The sequence below is a fragment of the Micropterus dolomieu genome, linkage group LG17 (assembly GCF_021292245.1).
Source record: "Micropterus dolomieu isolate WLL.071019.BEF.003 ecotype Adirondacks linkage group LG17, ASM2129224v1, whole genome shotgun sequence".
Taxonomy (NCBI): domain Eukaryota; kingdom Metazoa; phylum Chordata; class Actinopteri; order Centrarchiformes; family Centrarchidae; genus Micropterus; species Micropterus dolomieu.
Genome location: NC_060166.1, coordinates 7,600,571 through 7,618,277, shown reverse-complemented (window position 1 = coordinate 7,618,277; position 17,707 = coordinate 7,600,571). Strand labels below are relative to the sequence as shown.

The window sequence follows — 17,707 nt, the reverse complement described above, 5'->3', positions numbered from 1 at the left end:
ATGTAGTTTGGACAGCATCCTCCTCTCTGACACCACCGACAGAGAGTCCAGCTCCACCCCCACAACGTCACTGGCCTTGCGGATCAGTTTGTTGAGTCGTTTTGCATGTTCAGTAACAATAGTCTTAGAAAAATAATCAGGCATATTTTTCAAATCTGAGGGCCCCTAGGCACAAACACCTCCATCATTACAACTTATGTTGCATGCTGATTGTATGTGGCATTGGCGGTTGAGCGGGTTGCCCGTTAATTGGAGGATTGGTGGTTCAATCCCCAGCTCCTCCAAGCTATCTGTCAAAGTGTCCTTGGGCAAGGACGATTGCCCACCAGTGTGTGAATGTTAGTTTCTGTTTGAGCACTTAGGCTCAGGCCCCATCCACACTACTGTGTTTTAGTTTACAAAGGAGAATTAAAATTAATACGATCTCTGTCCACACCAGCGTAGCCTATTTGCTGCGTTTTAGAGTTGATCTCCGTCTACATTAAAATGACTGAAAACGCACATCTGCTGGCATGCCGGTGTGTAAACATGAAGCAGATGGTCTGAGTGTAGGCAGATAAGTGTTATTTGCATGGTACAGAATATTTTAGTCAACTCAAAACTCTGTCGGTAGTATCATGTTTCTGCTTTGCATGACTTATAAGACCCAATCAGAGAGCCAAGTGGGAGCGTCTGCGTCATTGTTTCTAAAGTCCTCCGTTTTGGCCCGTCTTCACAAAAACACCCTCCGGAGATTCGAAACGCAAAACGGGGTCGGCAGCTTTTCTATACTTCTCCGTTTTAGGCCTTTGTTTTCACCGTTTTAGTCTGGACGGGAGGTGCAAACGTAGCAAAAGGTCTCCGTTTTAATTCAAAAAACACAGTAGTGTGGATGGGGCCTCAGCGTATGAATGTGAGTGAATGGTGAATGCGACGTAGTGTAAAAGTGCTTTGAGTGGTTTATACAAATAGAGCATTTACATTTATATTGTAGAGGACTACAAGTATCTGGGAGTACACATTGACAATAGAACCAAGAACACTTAAGGGCCAGAGCCATATGTCAAAGTATTCTGATTCTGATTCACATCTTGAAGCATCTTATGATTGAGTGCCGATGGAGAACGACTGTAACAGTACGTCACCTGTCCATAATTTATGTTTATGTATGTTCATAATTTGTTACTCCAAAAGAAACAAAAAAATAGAATATTTTATGTATCATCCAATAGTTAGTTGGAGATTTTACTTGTTTGAGTGTTCTACCTTAATTTTCCATCTGTCTTTATCAATCTATGGTACTGAATGTTATCATTATTGTTCTAATATTTGATGTCAGTACATGTTCACTGTTTTCTGGATTGCTTTCTATTGTTATTTGTAACTTTTTTTCCCCCCCACAGGTCTGTTAGAGCTCACAACTGGAGATAAAGCAGACTTGAGGAACCAGCTGACTCTGGTATACTATTCCAGTACATACAACCAGACATTAATTGATGCACTTCAGCATGTATTTTATTTAGGCTATGTATTTTTGTTATTAAGGCAGAGCACATTATGTGGTCAGTACAACATCTTATAGTAAGTGTCAATGGTATAGTCATCAAGACTAATGAGTTACTACTTTGTGCCAATGAAATTTTCCTGATTGCAGAATGCACTGTTTAATGTCTATGCATTGTGTACATACTACTGTATCTACCAATTTTGACCAGTGTTCATTTTGTTAATGACGCATTGCATTGGATTTTGATTTGGAATCATTCCTTGGAGTTAATTAATGTCATGAATTGTTTAAATCAGAATTCTGTATTATTGATTTCAAATAATTTTTTGATAAAAATGTATTTCTCTGAAAACATTTTGTTCTGGTTGCCAGTTAATGGCAATATATTCATAAATGAGCAAGCTATTGAAATTACAACTTCAAAAGTACATATTTCAGGCATTTGGTCCCTGATAATGGTGTTAAGGGATTTTTAAGAGCTTTTTCCCAGAAACTAACAGGTGTGAAAGTTGTGAGAGGATGTGCAGGAGAGATGAGAGGTGATCTGATGCCAATATATTGATAAATGAGCAAGCTATTGAAATTGTTCACTTGTAATGTGAATAATTAAGAATTTAATTAATGTATTAATTTATTTTCATGTTTGCTTACAAATTTACAGGTGTGGAATGTTTGAGGGTGGTCATTAGTTATATTAGCAGTGGTTTGAGATTTTTATGTTGAAAAACAAAAAAGTTATTGAAGATTGAAATGGATGTGTTGCAATTTGCAGACGGTCCCTAACTCCCCCTACAGTGACAGGCGCATTTGACAGACATTCAGTGCATTGCGCTCTGGACTGCGTCGTTATCCTCAGGGATTTTGAGGTGATCACAGCTGTGAAACTTCTGCCTGAATTAGCTCTCCAATATATCCCAAAACTGGGAGAAATGGAGATTTTGACACAGAGCTATTGAATGTAACAGGTGCGAAAACCGACGAATGTTGAATACTAAACTAACTTCACCCCGGTCAATACTCCTCTCGGCTACGGAGCGATGCCACGAGTGGAGGAGGCACTGGCTAGCTACCTCTCTCCAAACCTCGCCTCATCTCTCCGGATGCCGGCCCTCCCCACCAAGCCGTGTCGGATGACGTCCGATTTGGTGGGCAAGGCCTACATGGCAGCGGGTCGAGCTGGTGCCAGCCTACATACGATGGCTGTCTTGCAGGCATACCAGGCCGATCTTCTTCAGGACTGTGACGTAGGGGGAGGTCCCTCTGAGGAGGACCTGACGGAGCTACGAAGAGCGACGGACTTGGCTCTCCGTGTGACCAAGGAAACGGCCCGTTCCATCGGCCGATCCATGGCGGCTTTGGTGGCTACGGCGCGCCATCTGCGGCTCAACTTATCAGGCATCCAGGGGAAGAAGAGGGCTTTTCTCCTGGATGCGCCCCTCTCGCCTTCTGGCCTGTTTGGCGAAGCAGTGGATGCTGTCGTCAACAGGTTCCAGCACGACAAAACTCAGGGAGAGGCATTTTAGCATTATCTCCCCCGCTGGTCAGACTCCAGGACCGCGACGGCTCAGGAAAGGCGGACGCAGCCTTCATCCAGCACCTACCGCCACAGCAAGAAGCAGAGCGTCGCTTCGCGTGATCCCCCTCAACCAACCTGGGACGCAAGACGGCGCTCTCGCCCACAGCCCCCTGGGAAGACGGATCTGAGGACCGTCATTCAGTCTCGGTGAGCCCGGGGAAAGAGGTCCTGAGACCTCGAGTAGGGGGGGAGTGGATGCACCTATGCCTCCGTTGAGGCTCCAGGGCATCCGCATACTGAACTACATCGACGACTGGCTCGTCCTGGCCCAGTCTCGAGAGTTAGCGGTTTGGCATCGAGATGTCGTCCTCGCCCACCTTCAGCGTTTGGGGTTGCGGCTCAACGTGAAGAAGAGCTTGCTGACACCCGCCCAACGGACTGCGTTCCTAGGGGTGGTGTGGGACTCAACGACGATGCGGGCCCACCTGTCTCCCGCACGCATCGAGTCCATTTTATCCTCAGTGACCAGAGTGCAGTTAGGCCGCGCCATCACTGTAAAACACTTTCAGAGGGTGTTGGGTCTTCTGGCAGCAGCGTCCAGTATAATACCTTCCGGACTAATGCACATGAGAGCCCTGCAGTGGTGGCTAAAATCCAAGGGATTCTCCTCGAGGGGAAAAACGCTCCGTCTCAGCGTCTGTATGCGTTTCCTGGTTCTGGAGCGGGTCCGCCAGGACGGCGTCAGCCTACCACTAGCAGCCCCGTTTTGGCCAGCACGAGTATGGTTCTCGGATTTAAAATCGCTCCTCGAGGGACCGCCCTGCCAGGTCCCTCTGAGGAGAGACCTGCTGTCCCAGGCGGAGGGCCGGATCTTTCAACCGCACCCCGCCCTGTGGCAGCTATGGGTCTGGCCCCTGAGGGGGCGCAGTTCTTAGAGACGGGTCTGACGACAGGAGCAGTCGAAACGCTGCTCAGCTCCAGAGCCCTGTCCACGAGAAGGATGTACGGCCTAAAGGGGAATGTGTTCACCACCTGGTGCAGAGAACGGGCGGTGGACCCAGTTACCTGCTCGGTAATTGTGATACTGGAGTTCCTCCAGCACCGTTTCTCCGCTGGCCTCTCCCCGTCCACGCTCAAAGTATATGTGGCTGCCATTGCAGCATTCCACGCCCCTCTGAGTGATGGGTCCTTGGGGAGGCTTCCGCTGGTCGTGCGCTTCCTCCGTGGAGCCCGGAGGATGAGACACGTAACTCGTTCCAGGGTTCCCACCTGGGACCTGGCAGTGGTTCTCGAAGCGCTGGCTGAGGCCCCTTCGAACCCCTGGAGTCAGCTGTGGCCAAGCACCTGACCCTTAAGATGACCTTTCTCCTCGCTATCACCTCTCTGAGGAGGGTGGGGGATCTCCAGACACTTTCGGTGTCTCCCCGATGCCTGGAGTTTGCCCCGGGGAGGGTTAGGGCCATCCTGCACCCTTGTCCAGGTTATGTCCCCAAGGTTCCGGCCAGACTGGCAGGGTCCACGGTGCTGCAGGCGTTTCATCCCCCACCTCATGTGACGGCGGAGGACGGGTGACTTCATCTGCTCTGCCCTGTCAGAGCACTGAGTATTTACACTCTGAGGTCTTCCCGGTGGAGGAAAGCAGACCAGTTGCTGCTGTGTTTCGGGTCCCCCAAGGCTGGGCTCCCCGCTTCTAAACACACCATCAGCAACTCGATCGTTCAGACTATTTCCCTGACAGACTATTTCCATGCAGCTGGCTGGGCCACCCCTCACACTTTTATTCGGTTTTACAGTCTGGACCTGCCTTCTGCACCCAGCACCCGTGCGCTCCCCTCCTAGTCGTGCCGTCAGGTTCTGCACGCTGGGGGCAGGTGGGGTTTCAGTGCGGCCTAAGTGGGTATCTCGTTCCCATAGTGTCGTCACCGACACAGTTCGAGTTCCCTCGAAGGGGAACGTCTCGGGTTACGTATGTAACCCTTTCATAGTTCAGCCCTGCCACGCCCAGGGGCGTTCCCATAGTGTCGTCAACGACGCAGTGTCTCGTTCCCCTTCTCTGGGAACAAGGGTTACATACGTAACCCGAGAAGTTCAGTGCCGACAAAACGTCGCAAAACGTTTTTTTCAACGAACACCCTGGCTGTGTTCGAAACGGAAGGCAGTTGCCTCGCTGCCTCGATACCGTAATAGACAGCTGCCTCAGAAGCAAGCGGGTAGCTTCCGGTCTACAATATGAAGCTGATGCAGAAGTCCCTAAAACCTGCATTCTATTGAAAATCCAGCAGGGGGCGACTCTTCTGGTTGCAAAAAGAAGTCTGGCTCCATTAGAAATAATGGGAAAATGACCCTACTTCTCAGCTTAATAATTAACCCAGTAAACACTTTCCTGATGAGTTTATGGTCTCAGTCGCTAGTGTCACGTCTTCTTCCATACAAAATGATGTTCATTTAGTAAATTATGGTCCCATTTTTTTTAAAATAGACCACAAAGCAGAGTATGTTTCAGGGTGGGACTATCTTTGATTGACAAATCGTTACCATGGCGACCTGTCAATCAGGTTAGAGTGACTCGTACCCATGGCACAGGAGTTGGCTGTTCTCTTTCTCTGGTGAGTACATTTAGTTTTAAGACTGTTCTTCGCTAGACAAAGTTATCAGCCCTGTTAAAATGACAGTTAACATGAGTTACAGTTGCACCTAGCTAAGCATGCTAGCTAGCTCCGCACACGGGCGTTAGCTCCGCCGTATCTTCCCTTCCGGGCACTTCCTGGTTGCAAAAACTCAACATGGCGGCGCCCTATCGGCCAAACTCGAGGCTTCAAAACGGCAGTCCACAAACCAACGGGTGACGTCACGATGACTATGTCCATTTCTTATATACAGTCTATGCTCAGAAGGCATCACTTTCAAGTGAAGGCAGCTCTGCTTACATTAGTTCTAGGGCAGCACTTATGGCAACGTGTGACGTCAGCACGCCGTCTTGCGTCTCTTCTGGTTGTCAGAAGAGACACTTGCCTTTGTATCAGCTAACTAGCTATTGAAAAGGCAAACGGCTAACAGACGCCTCAGAAATCATACTGAACAAACTTGGTTGGTTACAGTCACGGGCTAATATGATAGTTCAGTGTTTAGTTCTCGCTAGATTTTCAAAAATCAAAGCGAGAAAACTACTAAAAACCTTTAAAAACGTATATTTGTGTACAAATTCGGCTCGTTTGTCCACCAACTTGACCAGTTTTCGAAAGCTCCGGCGGCCGCAGACGCGCTGCTTTAATGGGTAATAGTCAGTATTAAGTCATCATTGATGCTGCCTTCAAAACTGTCTGTTACTGGGGCAGCTTGAAGGCATCTCAGGAGACAGGAAGAGATCATTCGAGCAGTTTTGAACAGCACTTGATGCCTCGCTGTCCTGTTAGACACCTTCTGAGACAACAGTTTAGCCCGTTTCAAACACAGTCCCTGTTGTGTACGCAATCGCAATGAATTTTCCTGCCTTTTTAACACCGTTGTATTTACAAACTTCTCGCTGCTGATTGGGTAACACATGAGACACGCCCACCAAACAGGAGAAAACATACCTCAAAGCCCGTTGCAGAATGTTGCGCAACGTTGCAAGAAAATGTCGTTTAATCAGAAAACGTTGCAAACCGGTGCAAAACATTTTGAGATTGAACTCGCCCCAGATGTTTTGCCACTCAGTCCAGTGTGTTCCGGAAGGGGAATTGACATCAACGCATACCCTAAAGTGTTTGCTACTTTCTCCTCTGTTAAAGTCGGTGGCAGTATGTAAAAGATGTAGACCGTGCTTCATGCACAAGGATAAAAAATTAAAACAATCCACTGAAATGATATAAGGCCTATAGCCTACTAGTGGTAAACCAAATGAAATTAGCCTATAATGAATATAATAGCCTAACTATATGTAATATTAACAATATATACTATACACTATATATTATAGTATAATATTGGATTAACATTGCACTTTTATTTATTTGAATTTTCCTTATTTTCAAATTTCATTGAAGGCAGCTACTCTCTGTAGCCCCCTCTCCCTCTCTCCACTCCTCTCTCTCCCCCCTAAGGCCCCGTGTCCACCAAAGCGTTTTTTCTCTGACGCCAGCGTCTTTTTTCAATATATTGCAATGGGAGCGCCGCGTTTTTCCAAGCTGGTAAAAACGGCAGGTGCTGGGCGCTAAGGGTTTTTTTCCAGTCACCGAGAGTTGAAAAATATGGAAGTGCATTGCATTCACCAAAGAAAAAAAAATTGGAAGCCTTATCTCATAATTACGAGATCAGGATCTCATAAAGGGAGATAACTGAAAGGTGCCATTTATTACTGAGTTCAGTAAAGTTGGACATATATTTACATGTAGGGTGATTTTGGAGACAATAAATCTTATAACAGTAAAGCTATTGAAGATAGAATTTTTCCAAAATTATGCAAAACTATATTTCTACAAGTGTTGAAGTATCACAAGCAGGATATCAATGATTTGTGAGGTGATTTTTGAGACACTACAGCCTTTAACAGTGTAGTAATTGAAGATTAAAAATAGACCTACATTAGGTATGCAAAAGTCTTTTTTCCACAAAACTAAGTGTTGTAGTATAACCAGCAGTATATCATTAATGTATAAGGTAATTAAGGTAAGTGTAAAGTTATTGAATATCTCTGCAGAATGTGTTTTCGGTGTTGCACTTTGTAGACGGTCCCTGCGCACTCGCTAGCTAGCTTGCTTAGCTAGGTGCAACTGTAACTCATGTTAACTGTCATTTTAACAGGGCTGATAACTTTGTCTAGCGAACAACAGTCTTAAAACTAAATGTACTCACCAGAGAAAGAGAACCGTAAAAAATGTTCAACTTTGGGAAAAACGCTGCGCTCGTCACTTTTTACCCAGCTGTCCAATCACAGTGCAGGAGGGTCGGGACACACACCGCACCGAGCACATCCGATCTTGAACGAAACGATGTGCCTACTCATCGAGTTGTTTCCTCGCCCGCAAAATCTCATGAACCCACGTACGGATAGCCTGTGCTCTCATGTTTCAGGCTTCTCTTCATGCAGAGCAAGGGCCAGAGCCAGTAGGCCTTTGTGGTGACATTTTTACATTCACTAAAATTAAGTAGGCTTCCCTACTTGCAACACATTGCCTCCACGGAAATTATGTATCATAGTAACCACAGCGTCTCGAAAAAAACCCACTGCGCCTTCAAAACGCACCCTAGCGCTCCCAGCTTGGCGTTTTCAGAACAACAGGTGGCGTTTTCAGCTGGTAAAAAATGCTTTGGTGGACACGGGCCCTAAAGCCCACAGAACCTGCCTGAACTTTCCAGAACAAAAAGCAGCTACTTCAGAGTTTATCATTGACTCAGGATGTCTGTGCTCCTTTATCTCCTAAATATTTTGGCTACAGCCTTTTTTGTTGCAGTTTTTATGGTTGTAGTAAATTTATAAAGATGCTGTTTGTCCTGTTTTTGTAGTTGATTCCACAGTAAAGCTATATTTGTTAAGCTATAAGATGTTTACAGTAACCAGGCAAAGGCTGCTATGGTTTAAGTCTCTAAGACAGATTTGTTTCCATGTTTCCTGGCAACAAAATAAACAGTTGGCATTTCATGATACTTTATCATCTGTTAACTTAATAACACTTAACATTGTTTATAGGACCAATTAAATAAATATACAATATACTGTATAATACTACATGATAAATAAAAGGCTCCAAAGACCAAGTGATCGGTATCGGCCAATACTGCTTTCAGCAATCGGTGATCGGCACAAAAAATCGTGATCGGAGATCCTCTAGCTAAAATGTTACCATGTAGCACAGAAACAGGAAATCTCTTGGGTAATATGGACAGTTTCTGTGTCTCATGTCTCAACAGCTAAATGACATTAAGTGTTTTACTTTAGGCCAGGTGTCATTAATCTGAAAGTTCATATTAAAAGCATCTTCCCTATGTCCTGGAAGAGAACTGATGACCAGCTGAGAAATACTTCACCCACCACTCACCAGATACATCACATCCACAGAGCCCCGGGTCTCTCCAACTACAGTGTATTTGATGGAGATGTGTTCTTCTCTGTCACAGAGAAGTAACTGATCCTTCTTCTTCACCTCCAGGGTGCTGGCTGTTTTAGTATCAGGAGAAGAAGGTTCAGCTGCAGACAACACTTGATCTCCAACCTCATAGTATGGCATTCTATAACCAACGTAGTCCAGCGTCGGTTTGTTGCCAACCTAGATTGCAGAAGAGAAACACCACAAATGAGCTCATGGTGGTAGAGGTAGAAGAATGATTTTTTGTTTACTTACGTAGAGGTGGATGTTCCCTTGAAAGTCAGCAGAGTTGAATGAGAACGTGGCAATCCCATCACTGTCAGTTGTGAGGTTCTGTACCAGACGTGCTGACCACCTTTCACCCTCAAACAGGTACACTGACATGTCAGGAATGGGTGTATTATTGTAGTAAACTGCTTTAACCTGTTAGAAGCACAAAGTTGTATCATGGTTTCATTTGCACTGTGAATAGAATCAGACTGAAGAAGAGGAGACCACATGCACTTACTTTTCCCTCCACATTTGATCCTTGGTCATAAATCTTGGGTGTGTCAATGAAGGACAGCTTTCCAACAACATATGAAATCCCTATTCTCTTCTCCTGTTGGTGTGAAATACCTGTACAAGAAGCCTCCATGTTACAACAATGTTTAAACAAATGACATTGTGATCTTCTTAATACAGTAAATAGTATCTCTTTTTAAAAATAGATATAATTATAAATATACTATATAAAATATATTATACTTGCCCGTCCCCTCCTCCTCGACCTTGGCTCTGAGTTCCAGCACATCTTGCAGCACCTTTTGGTCAAGTTTTGTGAAAGTTGACATCTTGAAGAAAAAAGTGGCACAGCCTCTCTTGTCCATCTAGAAAGTACAATAAAATAAGGACATTTTAAACCTCCATATTCTTATTCAGTCAAACTTTGTTCAGCTTTTTCATACCTTTCTTTAGTTTTCAGTATTCACAGTTCAAGCCAGTTATGGAGACACAATCGAACACATACTGTATCATACTGTTCATCCTCACCTACTTTAAGTTACAAATGTAGAGACGCTTCTCTTTCTCATGTGTGCATAACAAACACATGGACACATGTAAAGTACACACACAAAAACTTGTGGGGGGGGTGCGTGGGATTTCCCCCTTTCTGGTATATATATCCCTGCCTCTGCTTAAAATTTTTTATCCCCAGTGGGAAAAAAAGTATACCCTCCTCAGAGTAATCAGTGCAACTTCACTGGTTATCTAACAGATCGCAAAACTCAGAGTTGGATCGATCTGTGTTTTTGTTAGGGTTAAATTTATTTTCAAATGTGCTACTTTGGTTCTGATCTAGCTGCCTGTCTCTGTTTGTAGGTAATCACTACTCTGTAGTCTTGTTCAATGTCCCGCCCATGGAATTGTTAGATACAAATCACGAATAACAGCCTATCTACAGTCACGGGACATTTGCTCCGGTGAGCAGCAGAACTGTGTGTCGAAGGGAAGGCAGCCAATATTACTGAAGCTACAATAATTAAAATAAAGAATTTTTCAATCAGTTGATCTTCCCTTACCTACTCACTGCACTTCAGAGTTCAGAGTTAAACACAGCTTGCATCTCTTTTCTATCTTTTCACTGCAACTCTGCATCACACTTTTTATTTTTCCCACCTGACAGACTGAGACAGGTGGGAGAAAACCTTTCTCACACTGTGATAAACTTTGCAATCAATCCACAGCTCAGCAGGTGCGGCAAGCTAGGGAGATTTATTTTCATTAAAAAACACCCGCACCCTGCCTATAGACCTACATCTAACTTTCCTTCCTCCCAAAGATTCTTGAGAAAGCACTCGCCAATCAGCTGTGTAACTTTAAACATAGCAATGTTTTATTTGAGGATTTACAGTCAGAATTTAGAGTGCATCATAGCACAAAGACAGCACTGGAGAAAATTACAAATGATCTTGTAATTGCAAGTAACAAAGAACTTGTCTTGCTAGATCTTAGTACTGCATTCAACATCATTAACCATCACATCCTATGACAGGGACAATTAATTGGCATTAAAGGAACTGCTCTAAGCTGCTTAAAATCCTATTAATCGATCTCAGTTTGTACATGTTAGGGATGAATCCTGCATACACGCCAAAGTCAGTGACAGAGACTAATCCAATTCAAGCTTAGGTTTGTGCATAAGCTTTCTGTGTTGATGATATTTTTCTTGGATTTATGGCCAATGTAATCATAAAAGGTAAAAAGATATGTTTATGAATTAAAAAGACCTAACCTGTGGGACCTAACTCCAGATGCCACTTTTGGGTAAGCTTTAGTTTCTTGGATCAATGGATTCCTGTGTTTTTTTCCTGCATGCAAGCTTTTGAAAATGATAATCAAATCTGGCCAAATCTCAAAGCCATTAGAGAATGAACTTCAAAAGCTCTCTGAGCATGCTAAAACAAATAAACACAAACATGCTGAAACTAATTATCTTCACCAGGCAAGACCGCTTGTTACCCAGTTTACATCCATTCTGTATGGGCGTAAGGTCTAACTTTAATGCACCTTTGTTACAGCACAAATGAGTTGCCACAGCAACTGTACCTGCTTTGTCTCGTTGTAGCATGGGGCAGTTATGTCAGGGATTCCTTCTGGATGCTCAGGGGGGCGTACACGGACAGGATAAATATACTGATTAAGAGGTCGGCACAGCTGCACTTCAACACTGCCTGGCACAGGCTGTCCATATGTATACCTATTTAGAGGGACACAGAAGAAAAACACTGGGTTGTTGAAACTGGACCTATTTTAGATTATCTAAGAGTGTGAGTGAGGGCTTTTACTTACTTTGCACATACTTCAGCTTTGATTTCTTCCTGCTCAATACTTACTTCATCAGACACATTTACTTTTACATCAAATTTTGGCAAAACTGTGGACAAAACATGACTGTGAGCATTCTTGCTTCATTATTGATGCATTGAAATGGAAGGTTAAAAAACAACAACAACAAACTTACCATATTTCTCCACATTGAAGCTCTGATATAGTTTATTTTCACCAATCGACACAATGACTTGGTAGGTTCCTTCACGGGCCTCAGAGTTCAGGGAGTAAGAAAGCTGCAGTATTTTACCGTTTGACGTTTCATTCAGCCACTGCCCAATCCTGTTGTTGTTAGGATCCTGTGCAATAAGGCAAATGAGAAGAACATGTATTAATGACAAAAACAGGATACTAATGTGAATACAGGGTGACAGTACACATGCCACACAGATATACACTGCTAACCAGCAGCTCATTATACATTTATCTCCTTCAACAAGATGGCTGATAAATCTGAGACATTTCAGTGTAAAATTGTTGACTCTCAGTTTAAAAAACATTTTTACATGAAGCAATTTTAAAGCTTGAAACTGACGACATATTATTTAAAACAGATGAAAACAGATGCTGACCAGTGCATCGGTAGGCTAATATTAGTGTCCTGTTACAGACATATTGGTATTCAATGTAGTTTGACAAAATATCTTACTAGCTCAGCTAGCCAACAGTATTGGAGTTGAGTTTGTGAAGTGCAAAATTAAAAAAAATAAATTAAAAAAATAGAAAGCCTCAATCTGACACTGTTAGAATATTCAGAAAATGCTAGTAGGCAGAGCTCAAGTTTAGATTTTTTTTGATGGAGTACATTAACTTGATTTAAGAAAGATAACGGACAAATATGAAAGAAAAATGCAGCTTTTAAAACAGGATTTTTTTAGGTCAATGATAAATGTTTAAGCTCACCTTTTATGTTGTTCTGGTATGTATTGTACACCAGATTAATTTTCAGTGATGTTCACTGTTTAAATGCACTATTCTTATACTTACGATCATTGTTTATAAATGCCTTGTTCACAATACTCAGTGTAAAAAATCCTGCAATAGTACATACTGTACATTTGTCACAACTTTTTAATAGCCACATTTGAGGGCTTGTTTGTTATTATGTAAAAATAATTTATGTTAATAGTAAGACATTTTTGAACTCTGAAATCAGAATCAAATATTTCATAGCGGTGGGGTAAACACTAAAAAGTTGAATTCACAGAAGGTTTAGGCTTTTTTACCTGAGAAAGAAAATGGTCAGATCGTCTTACCTCAATTTCGATGATGTTGTACTGCAAAAGAGAGAGGGAGAGAATTTTTAGGGTCAAGTTGGTTTATTTTGTTCTTATCACACAGTGTCCTGATTAGTGTGCGTTAGACATTTTTTCTTCATTTAAACAATGTGAAATCAAGAGCAGTGAGCAGTCAGTGCTCTTAAGTTTCACAATCAGTAAACAGGCATGTTTAACACACATTAACTATAAAAGAGCCTTTCCAAAGGCTGAACATACACAAATTCTATCTCTGTAGTATCCTTTAATTGTTAGTATCAAAGTGTATTTTCTGCAAGAAAATGTTGCAAAATGACACAATAATCACAATAAACCCCACAGCACTGGCAAGTTTACCTAGGTGGCCTATTGACACAGATTTTCACCAGGATATTAGAGACATAACTCTGGTTAAAGAGCAGACCCATGTCCGTCAATTAATGATTAATGAAGTCATTTGTGTTTATTTTCACTTCACTATAGAGGGCCCTCCCACTGCCACAAGTCTAGGGCTATCTGGACCTGCTCTGGAGCAGGGTTAGCCTATAGAAAATATAGAGAAGACGACTCTGTTGGAGTCAGAGTTGGAGTCTGATTGTACTGTGGTGTTACACAGAGCACACAACCCGACAGCAAGTTTTATTTTGGACTTCCATCAAGTTATTTCTTTTGGCAACAATGGTGCTCAGGTATTAGAGTCACCTGATTATTGCCAGATGGTAACAATGAGATCTAAAATTAAGGACAGTTTAAACACTCACCAGCTGACTGACAGGTCTGAACTTGGTGTCCAGTGTAACGACTCTGAAATGTACTGAGAGAAATGCAAAGAGATTATATGAAGCTTTTACAGCTAATCTATACCTGGGTTTAGTTACATCATTACTGTCAAAAGAACAAAGATTAGAGAGTGACATCATTGTGAGATGTGCTTTTTGTTCCTTACGCAAAATTAATCTGTGGAAATGTTCAGTATCCATGAGAAGGAAACATCCCTTTCAGCTCAGTGTGCATAATAAGCTATTAGCACTCTGTAATCTGGTCACCTGGATTTCAATAAAGTGGTGGATATTTTGCACAGAAACTGGTGATGACAAAACATGATTGAAGGTAAGATAGCCCACATGGTTTGTGGCTGTGTTTGTCATTACAAATATGATCCAGAATGTTTGGGCTTAATGTTTTCTTCCCCATGCTGTGTGCACATCCACAATTGTTTGTAAAGAGGTAACCTGTCTTAATATGGTACCATATTGTTACAACATCAAAGATAATCAACTCAATGTTACCTGTTTGTCCAGGGAGGTAGATCGGTTTATCTGTTTGGACGAATGTCATTGGTTGATAGACTTTGATCATGACTTTCCTGACTTCTTTTGAGTAGAAATTGTCTCCTCGTACCACTACCTCCAACATCTGCACCATGTCATTCTGCACTAAAGGAACCTGCAACAGAAAGATCTTTTATTAAGGTTCTCTTAAGAAGAGTGTCTGTAACTGAAACATTTTCAAAGTGTTTTGTGGAAATGACTGAAAGTCCATATCGAGGGCTGACCTGAAACTGAACACAGCCATGAAACTCTACACAGGATGTCTCCTGAAGAAGTGTTTTACTCTGCTCTTTGGACATCAAAGTGATGGTCATGTCCAGACTCTCGTTGGGCTTCAGGAAACTCACACAGAGTTTGGTCTCAGCTCCAGCTTCAAGAACTGCAGGAATGGCCACCAAGTACTGCCTACAGACACAAACACACAAACAGTAGATACTTTACTGGATCTCATCTGGAAGAAACTCCAACCCGGAAGATTATGCAACAAAAAAATAATTATCATGTAAACTGGTTAAAACACATACAAAAAAAACCACAATGTTATATGTTATACTTTTTAGACAGTACAGGTAAACTTACGGTCCCGCCACTGCTTGACCCACACACATCCAGCTCAGGACACAAAGCGTCCATGTCCACATCTGAATCCCAGGAAGACCCATGACTGACTGACATGAGCTTCAGAGTCAACATCTGTTAAATAGCCTCTGATACCATCCACTTCTGCTTTACTCTCTGACCCACACACACAGTTATCATGCAACCGCTCTCTTGATTTCCAAGTATCCCATAAATCAGTCATTTATAGACTTCAGTTGTTTAATGTATTCTATAAGGCTCACTGCAATTAAAAGACATTTTTGAACACCTTTTTTTGTTTAATCAGGTAAGGTTTAAAGTTATAAAAGTCCCAATCCCAGCTGACATCAGGCGAAAAGGCGGGGTACATATTTCAAACAAAACCAATAAAAACACTACTACTACACTCACTGCTACAAAACTCTTAAAACAAACTGCAACCCATAAAACCAACAAATATATAAATACACAAGATACTTGATAATGCTAACTCTGTCCCAAAGAAAAAAAACTATGAAACTTACTAACTAAGTAGCGTTCTAATAGCCAAAATTGATATATATAGTTTCCTTACCTCTACTCATGATCATCGTCCACCAGACAAATTGTAACCGATATCGACGTACAGATGAAAGGTGTCCATCAGGCAGCTTACTTCTGTATCCTTCCACTGCAAGACTACAGAGCCGAAGATTTGCCCAGTAACCCAGTGATTTACTGAAAAAATTTGTTTAAAATTTGTTCGACCTGCAAGTATCTAAAACACGCTAGTAATTCAAGATATTTCAAAATCTACAACTTTATGAAAATTGTTATCATTTTTGCAAGTAGATTTTCTTTTATAATTGTTATTATATTTATTCATTTATTTAATTATTTATTTTTTTATTTCTTATATCAGAGATAGTGACTAAAATCAAGGCAGGAAGGCTATTGATCCATTAGAATTTTATCCTGAGGGAAAATTCTGCTTGAGCACAGTACAGAATTGCTTTGTAAAAAAACATACCAAAAGACATCATACATCACAAAACACACCAACAAGAACCTGAGAAGTTGTACTTCACAAGAGGAAAATATAACCACAGAAGAAAAAGGACATTGTTGACAACATAGTTCCATGGATTATGCTAGTGTGGTTGTTGCACATTGCTCTATTGAACTGAGGTTTGTGTAAAGTGCATATGCTAAGGTGTTAGTATGTTTATTGCATGTTGCCCTATTGCACCGAGATCATAATTAAAGTGCTGAAGTGCTTTTACATTGTTCAGCAGTTTAACGGAGGCTGGCACAAAGATAATTTTAGGCGATTGAATTTGCATTTTGGTACACAGAGATTATGGAATATTATTGGTGATTAAGGGATGGCATATTCTGGATGGTGTATAATACTGATAAACATGGGCTAATGCCACTCAACCCCTTATGGCCAGGAACACTGAATAGACATTTTAATTGATCTGAAATTAAAGAGGGCTCCCTTTAATGATTACAGTGCTACTATCCCCAAATGAAAGATAAGTGTAATATCACAACCATTATCCAACAGTCATTAAAACATCAAATCATCGGATCAGTGCTTGATCAACAAAGCCACAAAAAACAGCTGAAAACTAGGAGGTCCTTCTCAACAGCCAAGCCATCATTGGCCATCAGAGGTCATGTTTAGAGCAAGTCTGACCCAAAAACACCAAGAGACAAGAAAAACCCAGGTTGATAACTGCTTTACTTTAACCAAGCAGATTAGGAAATAAAAACAGGACTTGTCTTGGTTGGTACCTCAATCACACTGTAAGCCAAGGCATATCAATGGTTAACCCTGACAACCAACATCTGCCAAAGATATAGCTGACATTTACTGTGCAGGTCTAGTTGACATCCTGGCAAAACAACTCTGTATCAGTCTCTTATGCAACAGCCCCTAGTAGGAACATGACTGTCTACAGTACTCCATCAAGGGCTGCACTGCCAATGGTGGCTGCCAGATAGGCTGACACTTGTGTGTTTTGGCATTTGGTCAATGACATGACATGCATATTTTTGTGTCAGAGTGAATTATTTTCTGTTAAAGTAATTTTAATCAATTCATGACATGTATCACTTTATTCTAATTCTCACTACTAATGATATATACTACTAATATACACTAACATACACTACTAATGATATATATTATTTTATGTTTTGGCATTTTATGTTTTGGCATCTCAAACTCCCAAATAAACAGATTAAGAAAAGATTTTAAATTGTGTTTTAAACCTTTCAAATAAACCAAATTTTACAAGTAGGCTACAAATAGTTTTAAAGTTGCTGAGATAACTGAAAAACTTCTATCCAGCAATTTGCATGTATTGAATTGTCAGGGTGGCACAACCGTAAGCATGGGACATTTATTCCGAAGTTAAAATTTATTAACAGTAACAGGTTATTGCATCATCCAGAGGACCCCAAGTGACCCTTTGGTCTGAGTGAAAAGGTTTGTAAATCCCTTTCAAACAATGATAAAAATACCTATGTTTAACTTATAGTCAGACCATGTCAGGTGGTACAACCAATTGGAAATGATTAATTTATCATTATCATTTTATTTAATCAAAACAATA

General features: G+C 41.7%; 1 protein-coding gene across 1 annotated transcript in view; it reads right to left on the bottom strand.

The window, feature by feature from the left end:
• Nucleotides 1–9,685, bottom strand: part of LOC123985875 (alpha-2-macroglobulin-like) — a 67,409-nt gene extending 57,724 nt beyond the window's left edge. The window contains exons 1-3 of the mRNA XM_046073845.1: nt 9,576–9,685; nt 9,323–9,490; nt 9,020–9,247 (exon numbers count right to left, since the gene is read on the bottom strand). Of these exons, the coding sequence (XP_045929801.1) occupies nt 9,020–9,247; nt 9,323–9,451 (357 nt within the window). The 5' untranslated portion in view covers nt 9,452–9,490; nt 9,576–9,685. The remainder of the gene's footprint in view (nt 1–9,019; nt 9,248–9,322; nt 9,491–9,575) is intronic.
• Nucleotides 9,686–17,707: the final 8,022 nt, after the last annotated feature.